The 12,499-nt window shown below is 41.3% G+C and overlaps 1 protein-coding gene across 1 annotated transcript in view; it reads right to left on the reverse strand.

Moving 5' to 3' along the window:
* The window catches only part of TMEM156 (transmembrane protein 156), a 63,975-nt gene that overhangs the window by 18,243 nt on the left and 33,233 nt on the right, over window positions 1–12,499 (reverse strand). Inside the window, exons 3-5 of the mRNA XM_054553440.2 lie at window positions 8,721–8,981; window positions 3,846–3,965; window positions 1,366–1,449 (exon numbers count right to left, since the gene is read on the reverse strand). Coding sequence (XP_054409415.1) covers window positions 1,366–1,449; window positions 3,846–3,965; window positions 8,721–8,981 — 465 coding nt within the window. The remainder of the gene's footprint in view (window positions 1–1,365; window positions 1,450–3,845; window positions 3,966–8,720; window positions 8,982–12,499) is intronic.

Here is a 12,499-nt window from a genome sequence, read left to right on the forward strand (position 1 = left end):
TTCCCTCGACTATATGGGTTGACAGGGGAACTATGGACTTTTTCTCAGACAAGACTGCAGTGCTCAGAATTACGACTTGAAAACAGAAACGACCAGAATTCCTAAGGTGACCAAAAAGCCCCACAGAACTGTGTTAAAACATTCCTCATATTTGGACACATGTACTGAGTAAGAGGGGAGCAGAGGGAAAAATGCCATTTTCTCCTTTTAAAAATTAATTTTGCCATTGAAAACAACGTTATGGCTTTTAATTTATTAATCAAATAAGATTTTCATTGACTGGACAAAATTTCCACCAACTCACCCCACATTTAACTGGTGTCAAATGATTATTTAGCTAATGCTTATTATCAGTCATAGCTTAATAATTTCACTGCTAATGCTGGGTAGGAAGCCTAAATTTTTAAAATATTTGAGCTCCTTAGGTGCGCTCAAGCTAGGGTTCTGTGTATCTGCTAATTTAAATGGCTAACAAAAGCCCCCAGTGAACAAAGTCCCCAGTGAAATGCAGTGCAAATCTCTATGTCGCTACTGATGCAGCTGTAGGGTGGGGGACTGGAGGTTTCTTCGGCATCCTCCCATTTTTGAAAACTGTTTACATGCCAGACTTGAAGCTTCCTTTTTTTTTTTTCTAACTTCTCACAAAGTACGAAGGCGCCTGCTCGCTGGCTGTGTACAAGGAGCTTTGGTAACAGCACTCATGATTCTGTGGTTTTCACAGTCAAAGATATTATTTCTCTCTGCTGAAGAAGAGGCCTTTGTCCATGTCACATTCTCCCTCTTTCTCTTTTTAACGTGATTTGACAGCTTGACTCCAAAAGGAGGCTTCACAATTAGAAAAAAGAGATTGAACCACAACATCTGTGCTAACAGCCCCCATCACTGCTCTAATTAGAATTCCCTTATTCCATTTCTGTTTCTCAGGAAAGGACAGGGGGCTTTTTAATTGGGGCTATTAGAAGTTCTCTTTACACAATGACACCCTCTGCTAAGTGAAGGCTCCAGTGAAAGCCATGCCCACTCTGCAATTACTTCTTGCAATTCTGGGGAATAATGGTATCTTGTCTCACTTAAAAATAAATCTAAGGCTTATCCCTATTGCTTTTTCTCCTCTGCCTACTCACATGAATTTCATCTTGCCAATTAAGCAAACTTTCCATTATTTAAGGAGCTAGTTTAGATTGTTACTGTCCCCTGATAATAAGACATATTAAACTGGATTTCATTTGCCCACAGCTCTGTTATTCCAGATACAAGACTAATTTACATAAGCTCAGATCTCAGATCTTGAGTTTACTCTGTAGTGAAACCATGCAGCTTTGGAATTTCCTGAGTACTGTTTTGTTTACATGCCACAGAACTTACCTGAAATAACCTGCACATTCAATGCTCTCAGTTTCTCTGAATCACTTCCTCTTAAGAGAACAGATGTAGGTTTGTCTCTGTGACCTATTCCCAGAAAAGAAATGAAGTATTTAGATGATAAACAAGTGCATTGTTAACATATATTCCCCATGTTGGTTCAAAGGATTACCAAAAAGAATGGAGCCATTCATGGCCAGGCGCAGTGGCTCATGCCTGTAATCCCAGCACTTTGGGAGGCTGAGGCAGGCAGATCACGAGGTCAGGAGTTCGAACCCAGCCTGGCCAATATGGTGAAACCCCCATCTCTACTAAAAAATACAAAAATTAGCCGGGCGTGGTGGTGCGGGCTTGTAGTCCCAGCTACTCGGGAGGCTGAGGCAAAAGAATCACTTGAACCCAGGAGGTGGAGGTTGCAGTGAGCCAAGATCATGCCACTGCACTCCAACCTGGGCGAAAGAGTGAGACTCCATCTCAAAAAAAAAAAAAAAGAAAAGTGACAGCTCTTATACACAGAAAAATATATTATTTATCTTATTTTATACATAGATATGATTTGAAGAATAATGTACATTTAATATTCAATAACATTTAATGTCCTAAGTAGTGTGACATTTTTTATTACTTTTATGCTTAGATTTGCAAGCCTTTGAAAATCACTAAGTCTGTCGTTTGGGCAGATATTTGTAAGAATTTAATTTGACTCCCCACTGCTGGTCTCCTTCTAGACATTTTTTCTAGCTCACTTCTATCTCTCTTTGCTTATAGCTTTTCATATGGGAAAATGGGGCAAGAAACTCAGAACTATACACTATTTATAAATAACACACATTTACTTTAAATAATAGAATTTTCAAAACTAAATACCCTACATCTTAGTTCTGACATTTTACTAGCTGTACAGCTTTGGATAAACACTTAACCTCTCTGAGTCTCAGGGGATTTTTATCTGCAAAATAAAAATAGCATATATCCTGTTTACATAGTTTAAGAATCTAGTGAAAATGCTCTGAAAATGTTTATTCTACAAATAAACAGTATTGATTATGTTATTAACCACTGCACAAAGGGCTTTATTACTAAGGTATCAATGATAACACTTGATATGAAACTGCTCTCAAAAATATCTACAACAAATACTTAGTCAAAAGAATTAATTGCAACTTTACTGAAACCTAGAGGCAACCACTTGTTCTGCCTACTGAAACAGCTAACACAGCCTTGCCTAGTAAAGAAGGAAAGAGCCTTGGGAAATCACACAACCATCGCAATACTACTGTCCTTTAATGTAAACTAATTATGCACTAGACACTGTGGTAAACTTTGTAAGTAATCTCTGTATTTCCTTACCTCAACCCTGTGTGGTAGTGGTGATTATCCTTGTTTTACAGAGGAGGTAAGGGATGCTCACATAATTTAAATAACTTGCTTAATGTCACATAGCTAGTAACTGGTAGTACTAGGACTCCAACATAAATCCACTTATTTTTAGTGCCTATTCTTATACTAATACATTTTGCACTGTCTTTAAGAGACTAGCTACTCATATTATGAATTGTCCATTGGGCCTGATAGTCATCCATTTTATGCATGGGGACATGCCAGTAGAGCCAGTATTTGCATGGGTACACACCAGTAGCATCATACCAGTAATTTACAATCAATGTCCATCCTGATAGGTGGGTGCCTAGGTCATACGAGTTATTAAATATTTTTAACATCGCTCCTACTGTCCTGATTCCTAATTTCTAATTTCTTTTAGCTCTGCCCTACCAAAAATCTGATACCCCCATGCTTATTAAAGATTGACTCTGCCTCACACCCGTCACCTACAGCCACTCTGCTCAAGATCTCCAACTCTGAAATTCTTGTTTTTGCAACTGAGTCTTGCTCCATTGCCCAGGCTGGAGTGAAGTGGCACGATCTCAGCTCACTGCAACCTCCACGTCCTGGGTTCAAGCGATTCTTGTGCCTCAGCCTCCCGAGTAGCTGAGATTATAGGCTTGCGCCACCAAGCCCGGCTAATTTTTGTATTTTTAGTAGAGACGGGGTTTCACCATGTTGGCCAGGCTGGTCTCAAGCTCCTGACCTCAGGTGATCCGCCTGCCTCGACCTCCCAAAGTGCTGGGATTACAGGCGTGAGTCACCGTGCCCTGCCTGAAATTCTTTATCCCCACTTCCTGTTCTTCTCTCTCTCTCTCTGCCCTCACTTCCACTAAGCCCTGCTCAATGTCCAGCCCATCAGCTTCTTCCTATTGACCCAGTCTTTCTTCCTCTCCTACTCACTTGCCCGAGTAGAAGAAAGATGAATGAAGCTCCTTGCAGGCTGGAACTGTGTCTTATCTATGTTTTTATTCTTTGGGTTACCAAGAATTGCCACTTATTCACAGTAGGTGCACAAGAAATGCTAAATTGAACTAAAAAGGAAATTAAATCCATAGAAGAGATCAGGAGTTCCTCGGCACTACAGGGATTATACTTACTCTGCCACTTCTGCACTCTTCTGTAGCCTTCAAGTGTTTTGCGGATAGTGAGGATGATCAAAACTATAAAAACTAATAGAACTAAAATATACCAAGTGATCTTCATGGAACAAGTGATATCTGTAAAGAAAACAAATACTGTAAAAACCCAGTAAAAGTATTCAACAGATAAAAGGCAACGTGGCAGTGTAGCTGAGTTCTACAACATATTCTGCCCTGAACTGAAAAGCTGAAATTATGACCATCACTGTTACAGGGTCACTAGCTCTCCTGGATTCTTTCTTGATATATTAAATGAAGGTATTATATGGGAAAACTTGAGTAGGTAGCTTCCAGGTATCCATGTAATTCCAAAATTCTAGGATTCCTTTCACTTACAGGTTATGCTGATATTAGTTTCACTATCCTCGCTGTAACTAGGGTGAGACCATAATATAGCAATCCCAGAATCAGAGCCACTTACAATTCATAATTTTGACCCTGGGCCAGGCAGCCCAAAAATATGTCCTCAAATCAACAAAGATGCAGTGAGTACAAGGAAGATGGGGAAGAAAGAGAAAGGCAGGCAGTCAAAGGACTGGTCTGAGGCATATAAGTGGCCAGGACAATGAATAATCAGACCCTCTTTCCACAGGGTAATAGGCAGTAAGTACAGTGCTTTGCATGCCAATGATCAGATCAAGTGCATGTGCTAATTAAACGTAGTTGCCCTGGCCTAAATTTAATAAACTCATTCATTCAGATGACAATGAGGCAACATGGGAAGGATGGTCACCATGCAGCAGTAGCTTAGCATGGTCTCCCGTGGTCTCATAAAGACACACTGGCCAGCAGAACCAGGAATCAGTGACTCACACAAAGGTGGCATCATCATAGCTAACACACAACTGTCTACTGACTCATTTTTTATTTTATTTTATTTTATCTTATTTTATTTTATTTTATTTTATTTTATTTCATTTTATTTGAGATGGAGTTTCGCTCTTGTTGTCCAAGCTGGAGTGCAATGGTGCGATCTCAGCTCACCACAACCTCCACTCCTCGGGTTCAAGCGATTCTCCTGCCTCAGCCTCCCAGGGGATTACAGATGCCCGCCACCACGCCTGGCTAATTTTTTGTATTTTTAGTAGAGACGGGGTTTCCCCATGTTGGCCAGGCTGGTCTTGAACTCCTGGCCTCAGGCAATCCACCCGCCTCGGCCTCCCAAAGTGCTGGGATTACAGGCGTGAGCCACCGCGCCTGGCCTGTCTACTGACTTTCTAAGCCCACCCTGTGTACACTCTTCTTTGTATACAAAACACAGCTAGTACTTATTCACCTTGGCAGAATGCATACCATGTTTATACTCTTGGTATAAACTGCCTTTGTGGGGTTCATAGCCTGGGTGTCGCCTTTACAGGAACGCAGATGTACACTAAATAGGCATTAAGCATTCATTTAGAGAGGCGGCTAAGTAGAAAAAGGGCAGAGGTGGATTGGGATGGCAGCGCTCAGCCTCCCCAAGACTATTCCATGCTCTTCAGCTGCCAGGCTTGCATTCCTCACACAGCAAAATAAAAGCATGAAGTTAAATAGCAGAGAACATTGGCAGTGCCAGCAACCGTCAGGATGGGTCCAAAGACCAAGGTGTCATTGGGCACTGATAAAGCTATGGAAACAGAACCAACTTCATATTGCAATAGCACAAGACACATGATGCGGACCAGACCAGCCAGTGCAGCCACCAGCATGATCTCAGAAGAGTGTATCTCCTAGGGTCCTGTGCTGCCCACCCATCCCTGCAGCTTTCTTAGAGAGGAGCGAGGGGAAACAGACAGAGATCTGGGGGGAACATCAAGGAACAGTTTAAATTATTATCTCAGAGTAAATTTGCCAGACTGGATTACATTTAGTTTCACCCCTTGATGGAGAAGGCTTTTACTCCCACCAAAGTACAAAGTTTGTTGCTGTTGTTGCTTTGGGTTTTTTTTGTTTGTTTGTTTTTTGTTTTTTGTGTTTTGTTTTTTTGAGACGGAGTCTCAGTCTGTCGCCCAGGCTGGGGTGCAGTGGTGGGATCTCGGCTCACTGCAACTTCCACCGCCCAGGTTCAAGCGATTCTCCTGCCTCAGCCTCCCAAGTAGCTGGGTTTACAGGTGCATGCCACCATGCCCAGCTAATTTTTTGTATTTTTAGTAGAGACGGGGTTTCACCATGTTAGTCAGGCTGGTCTCGAACTCTTGACCCCAGGTGATCCACCCACCTTGGCCTCCCAAAGTGCTAGGATTACAGGCATGAGCCACCTCGCCCAGCTAAGAAGGCTTTTAAGCAAGATCAAATTAGTTTTTGCACAGCAGAGTAAACTACGAATAAAGTTTAAAGTTTTAACTTTCTTTTCTTTCTTTTTTTCTCTTTTCTTTTCTTATTTCTCTTTTTTTTTTTTTTTGAGACAGTGTCTCGCTCTGTTACCCAGGCTGGAGTGCAGTGGCCTAATCACAGCTCATTGCAGCCTTGTCTTCCCTTTCTCAAGCAATCCTCCTGCCTCAGTCTCCGAAGTAGCTGGGACTAAAGGTATGCACCACACCCAGCTTATTTTCATCCTTTTTGTAGAGTCAGGGTTCCACCATGTTGTCCAAGCTGGTCTCGAACTCCTGTGCTCAAGCAATACACCCGCCTCAGCCTCCCAAAGTGCTAGGATTACAGGCATGAGCCACCACCATGGCCAGCCACCTTTAACTTTCTACACATGGCAAAATGAATATACTTTTTGCAGAATACAAGAGTACATATTTGTGCACCACTGCTATCTTTCTGAGTTGTGGACACCCAAAAGCTGTTAACTATTATTTCACTTTGAATCTAGAATTTATGGATTTTTTTCCATGAACACACACAAAAAAATTCTTAAAATTATTATTATGGAAGTGCTTATTTTTTCTTTATTTTAGAAAAAATATAAAATACAGTTAGATGGATATACAAATGTACATTGAAAAAATATGTTTTTGATGTCTATAATCGAAACTTCTTTACCCTTCAGATTTCACTACAGTCACCTTCTCTAGGCAATCTTTCCAGAGTCCATCTTCCAATTCATTCACTCCTCAATCAGAGGGAACTGATCCTTCTGTTCAGATCTACTCAGATCCTCTTCCATAGCCCCCACACATGCACACACCTTGAAATTACCCCTAATTGGAGAGGTTATAGGGCCGTGGGAAAACTCAGTCACAGGAGAAATTTCTTTGAAGTCTCACATTTTATCTTAAAAACACATGCACATTATATATTTCTGTTTGCTTTAAAGTGAATGTAATATTTTGAAAATCATTACCTTTACAATAATTAAAGCTTTAGGAAAGCATTCTAAAGCAATCTGAAAGGCTTCCGTATGTCTGGAATATCAAAAAGGACAGCAAATTACTCTCCCATAGCACCTGTGGCGCTGGAAGGCTCTTGCTGGTGTAGGTGAGGGGTCGCCCTCTTTTAGATTGTTTCACGTCATCTAACTTCACGACCCCAATACCTGACACACTGCCTAGCATATAGCAGACACTCATTAAATGAATGTATCAAACGATGCTCTCCAGGAATCGATTTTTTGGGTGAAGTAGGGCACACTGCTTAGTAGAAAGGAATAATTGTGGTATTTCAGAATAGGGTAACTAGGAAGTTAACCAACCTTAAACAGAATTAAGATATGCAAGTATGTAAGATTTGTCTTTTAATCTCCTATTTTTTCCTCTAGGTGCCTAATCTGTACCTCACCCTATCTTCACAGCGTTACATCAAACCCCCATTTCATCCAGGCCTGGTTCTCAGCTCAAAGAGAGGACATGTTAAATCAACTCAAAACAAAAATTTAATAGCATATCACAATGTGCTAAATATATATATATATATATATATACACACACACACACATTTCTTTTTTTCTTTTCAAGACAGAGTCTCACTCTGTTGCCCAGGCTGGAGTACAGCAGTGCGATCTCGGCTCGCTGCAACCTCCGCCTCCCGGGTTCAAGTGATTCCCCTGCCTCAGCCTCCCGAGTAGCTGGGACTACAGACACATGCCACCACGCCCAGCTAATTTTTTATATTTTTAGTAGAGACGGGGTTTCACCGTGTTAGCCAGGATGGTCTTGAACTCCTGACCTCGTGATCCTCCCACCTCGGCCTCCCAAAGTGCTAGGATTACAGGTGTGAGCCACTGCGCCCAGCTGATATTCATATTTTAAAAGAAATGCCTCCTTTTAGTACACAAATATGGTGGTATTACTTCACGCACAGAAAATAGGCATGTTTCAAAGTTATTCTGTTGTGGCTCATACCTGTAATTCCAGCACTTTGGGAGTCCAAGGCAGGTGGATTGCTTAAGCCTAGGAGTTCAAGACCAGCCTGGGCAACATGACAAGACCCCGTCTCTACTAAAACTACAAAAAATTAACCAGGTGTGGTGGTGCACACCTGTAGTCCCAGCTACTCAGGAGGCTGAGGTGGGAGGATCACCTGAGCCCAGGAAGTCAAGGCTGCAGTGAGCAGTGATCGTGTCACTGCACTCCAGCCTGGACAACAGGAGTGAGACCCTGTCTCAAACAACCACCACCACCCCACTGCAACAATAAAAAAAAAGTATTCTGAGGCAGAAGGTCTTTCCAGTGCTCCTCAAATCATGACCCATAAATGCCTCCTCTTTCTCAGGTTACAGGTAGGCCCCATAAAAAGCATATTTTGAAGGAAAAATAAACAGATAAATAGACTAACATTCTTTCAGGCTATATTATTTCATCAGTAAAATTCTTCAGCTATTTGGCTTTCAGTTAATGTGATAGCCCTTACTTAATTTTACATATCTATATCGGATAACTCCTTTTCCCTTTAGTTTCCTTAAAAACTTACTTTGTATATCCATCTCTAGGTGCAAAGAAATGTGTGTACAGTCATTCGGGTATTCCATGATTCTACAAGTATGGTTTATAGGTTTCTCCTTGCTTGGCTCATCCTCCATGATTGTTGATCTTCCAGTGTGGTTTTTTAGATGACAGGTAGTGTTATATTCCTCCAAGTGGTCAACCAGAGGAGCTACAGTGAAGTTAAAGTGCTGACAAGGTGAATGAAAATCATTTGCTTTCACTTCCATTGATCCTCTCCTGATAAGAACTAGAAAGTGATTAAGAAAACGTTATTTGCAAAATATTAAAACATAGCAAGAAAACACATACAATTCAAAACTAAATCTCTTCCTTTCTATACAAGAAAGTAGAAACAAGAAGTTACCTACACTAAAAATATATACATATTTTTGAGACAGGGTCTCACTCCATCTCCCAGGCTGGAGTGCAGTGGCATAATCAGGCTCACTGCAGCCTCACCCTCCCGGGCTCAAGCAATCCTCCCACCTTAGCCTCATGAGTAGCTGGGACTACAGGTGTGTGGCACTATGCTCAGCTAATTTTTTAATTTTTTGTAGAGATTGGCTCTTGCTATGTTGTCCAGGCTGGTCTCCAGCTTTTGGACTCAAGGGATCCTCCCTCCTCAGTCTCCTGAAGTGCTGGGATTACAGGCATGAGCCACTGCAGCCAACCTAAAAATAATGAGTAAGGTGGTTATATTTTTTAATATCATGAAAACCAGGTAGTGGTAGTGTTGGAATAGGATTGGAGCATCTCAAAGAAAATACACACATTTCCCCAGTGACTTGTGGGACAGACTGTATTGTGTGACTAATATGGTCACAACAATATTTCCCATTCCACACTGTACTAGCTTTTTAGGGCTGCTGTAACAAAGTACCATAAACTGGGGGGTTTAAAGAACAGAAGTTTGGGCCAGGCGCGGTGATCGTGTCTGTAATCCTAGCCCTTTAGGAGGCCGAGGCAGGCGGATCACCTGAGGTCAGGAGTTTGAGACCAGCCTGGCCAACATGGCAAAATCCTATCTCTACTAAAAATACAAAAATTAGCCAGGCGTGGTGGTGCATGCCTGCAGGTGTAGCTACTTGGCAGGAGAATCGCTTGAACCTGGGAGGCAAAGGTTGCAGTGAGTCAAGATTGCAGCACTGCACTCCAGCCTGGGTAACAGAGGGAGACTCTGTCTCAAAAAAAAAAAAAAAAAAAAGAACAGAAGTATGTCTCACAGTTCTAAAGCTAGAAGTGTGAGATCAAGATGTTGGCACAGTTGATTTGTTCTGAGGGCTGAGCCCCTCTCCTAGCTAATGGTGGTTTGCTGATAACCTTTGGCACTCATTGACTTGGAGATTCGTCATCCTGCTCTCTGCCTTCATCTTCACATGTCATTCTCACTGTGTGCATGTCTCTGCGTCCAAACTTCTCCTTTTTTGTAAGAAGATCAGTCATATTGGATTAAGGCCCATCCTAATGACCTCATCTTAACTACATCTACAATGACCGTATTTCCAAATAATGTCATATTCTGAAGTATCAAGGGTTAGAACTTCAACATGTGAATTTGAGAGGACACAATTCAATTCATAACACACATGTTACCCTAAAACTTCACCATTTGCTCATTAAGGAATCTAATTCCTTTCCCCTTGAATCTGGTAGCATCTGTGATTTGCTTTTAATTCCTTTTCCTGGCTGGGCTCGGTGGCTCACCCCTGTAATCCCAGCACTTTGGGAGGCCAAGGTGGGCGGATCACGAGGTCAAGAGATTGAGATCATCCTGACCAACATGGTGAAACCCCGTCTCTACTAAAATACAAAAAATTAACTGGGCGTGGTGGCGCACACCTATAATCCTGGCTACTCAGGAGGCTGAAGCAGGAAAATCACTTGAATCTGGGAGGCAGAGGTTGTAGTGAGCCAAGATCATGCCACTGCACTCCAGCCTGGTGAGAGAGAAAGACTCCATCTCAAAAAAAAAAAAATACATAAATAAATAATTTATTTTCCCTTGAATCTGGGAAGGTTCGTGATTTGCTTATAACCAATCAAATGCAGAGGAAGTGACACTGCATGACTAAGTCAGAAAAGGCAAAGAAATTCCCGTCTTGCTTTTCAGAACACTCATGCTGGAGCCCTGAACCACTGTGTGTAAGTCCAAAACCTTAAGGCCACCATGATGTGAAGACACCCAGACTAGCCCAGGTAGAAAGACCACATAAAGGAAACAATCAACAGAGTGAAAAGGCAACCTACAGAATGAGAGAAAATATTTTCAAACCGTTAATCTGATAAAAGGTTAATATCCAAAACACATCAGGAACTCCTATAACTCAATTGCAAAAAAAATACATATCAAATATTTTTAAATGGGCAAAGGACTTTCATAGACATTTCTCCAACAAAGACATATGGCCTATTGATATATGTGAAAAGGTGCTCAATATTACTAATCGTTAGGAAAATGAAAGTCAAAACTACAATCAGAAACACCTCACACCTGTCAGGATGGCTATTACTAAGAAAAAAAAAAAAAAAAGAACAGGTGCAGTGGCTCACACCTGTAATCCCAACGCTTCAGGAGGCCAAGGCTGGTGGATCACATGAGGTCAGGAGTTTGAGACCAGCCTGGCCAACACATGGTGAAACCCCGTCTCTACTAAAAATACAAAAAAAAAAAAAAAAAATTAGCTGGGCATGGTAGCAGGCATCTGTAATCCCAGCTACTCAGGAGGCTGAGGCAGGAGAATTGCTTGAAACCAGGAGGCAGAGGTTGCAGTGAGCTGAGATCATGCCACTGCATTCCAGCTTTGACAGCAGAGTGACACTCCATCTCAAAAAGAAAAGAAAAGAAAAAAAAGGTAAGTGTTGGCAAAAATGTGAAGAAATTTAAGCTCTTGCACAGTGTTGGTGGGATTGTAAAATGGTCCAGCTACTAAGGAAAACTGTCTGGCGGTTCCTCAAAAAATTAAAAACAGAATCACCATATGATCCAGCAATTCTACCTCTTGGTATGTAGCCAAAAGAACTGAAATCAGCATCTTGAAGACACAATCTGCATTCTCATGTTCATTGCAGCATCATTCACAACAGCCAAGAATAGAAACAACATCAATGTCCATTGATAGATGAGTAGATAAAGAAAATGTAAACTAGATAGATAGGTATCTAGAGAGATGGATAGATAGATAGACGGATAGATCAATGTCCACTGATAGATGAGTGGATAAAGAAAATGTAATAGACATAGCTAGGACCCACACAAAAAAAGAAAATTTATTTATTTTATTTAATAAAATTATTGCTGTTTAAAACCATTGAGTTTTGGGGGTACTTTATTACAGAGCCACAGCAACTGGGACAATGTGTCAATGTGCTGTTTTCACCTTTCAAGGAGGCAGAGAAGTTAAGATCTGTGAGCTACCAACCCTTAAAACACTTCCTAGTTCTCTGTCATCATAGAGGCATTTTCACAATTTGCTTTCTGTTGGATTCAGCCCAGAACCTGGAGGAGTTATGGCACGACTTGAGTAAGAACTTCATCCAAAGTCAATGCCAAGGGGCAGACGGGTGAGGGTTGAAACATTACCTATTGGGTACAATGTTCACTATTTGGGTGATGGGCGCACTAGAAGCCCAAGCCTCACAATTATACAAAATATATTCATGTAACAAACTTGCACATGTACCCCCTGAATCTATAATGATAAAATATTTTTTAAAAGAAGAGATACATAAATGCCCACTAAGTACATGAAAACAACAACAGAAAAA

The sequence above is a fragment of the Pongo abelii genome, chromosome 3, assembly GCF_028885655.2.
Source record: "Pongo abelii isolate AG06213 chromosome 3, NHGRI_mPonAbe1-v2.0_pri, whole genome shotgun sequence".
Taxonomy (NCBI): domain Eukaryota; kingdom Metazoa; phylum Chordata; class Mammalia; order Primates; family Hominidae; genus Pongo; species Pongo abelii.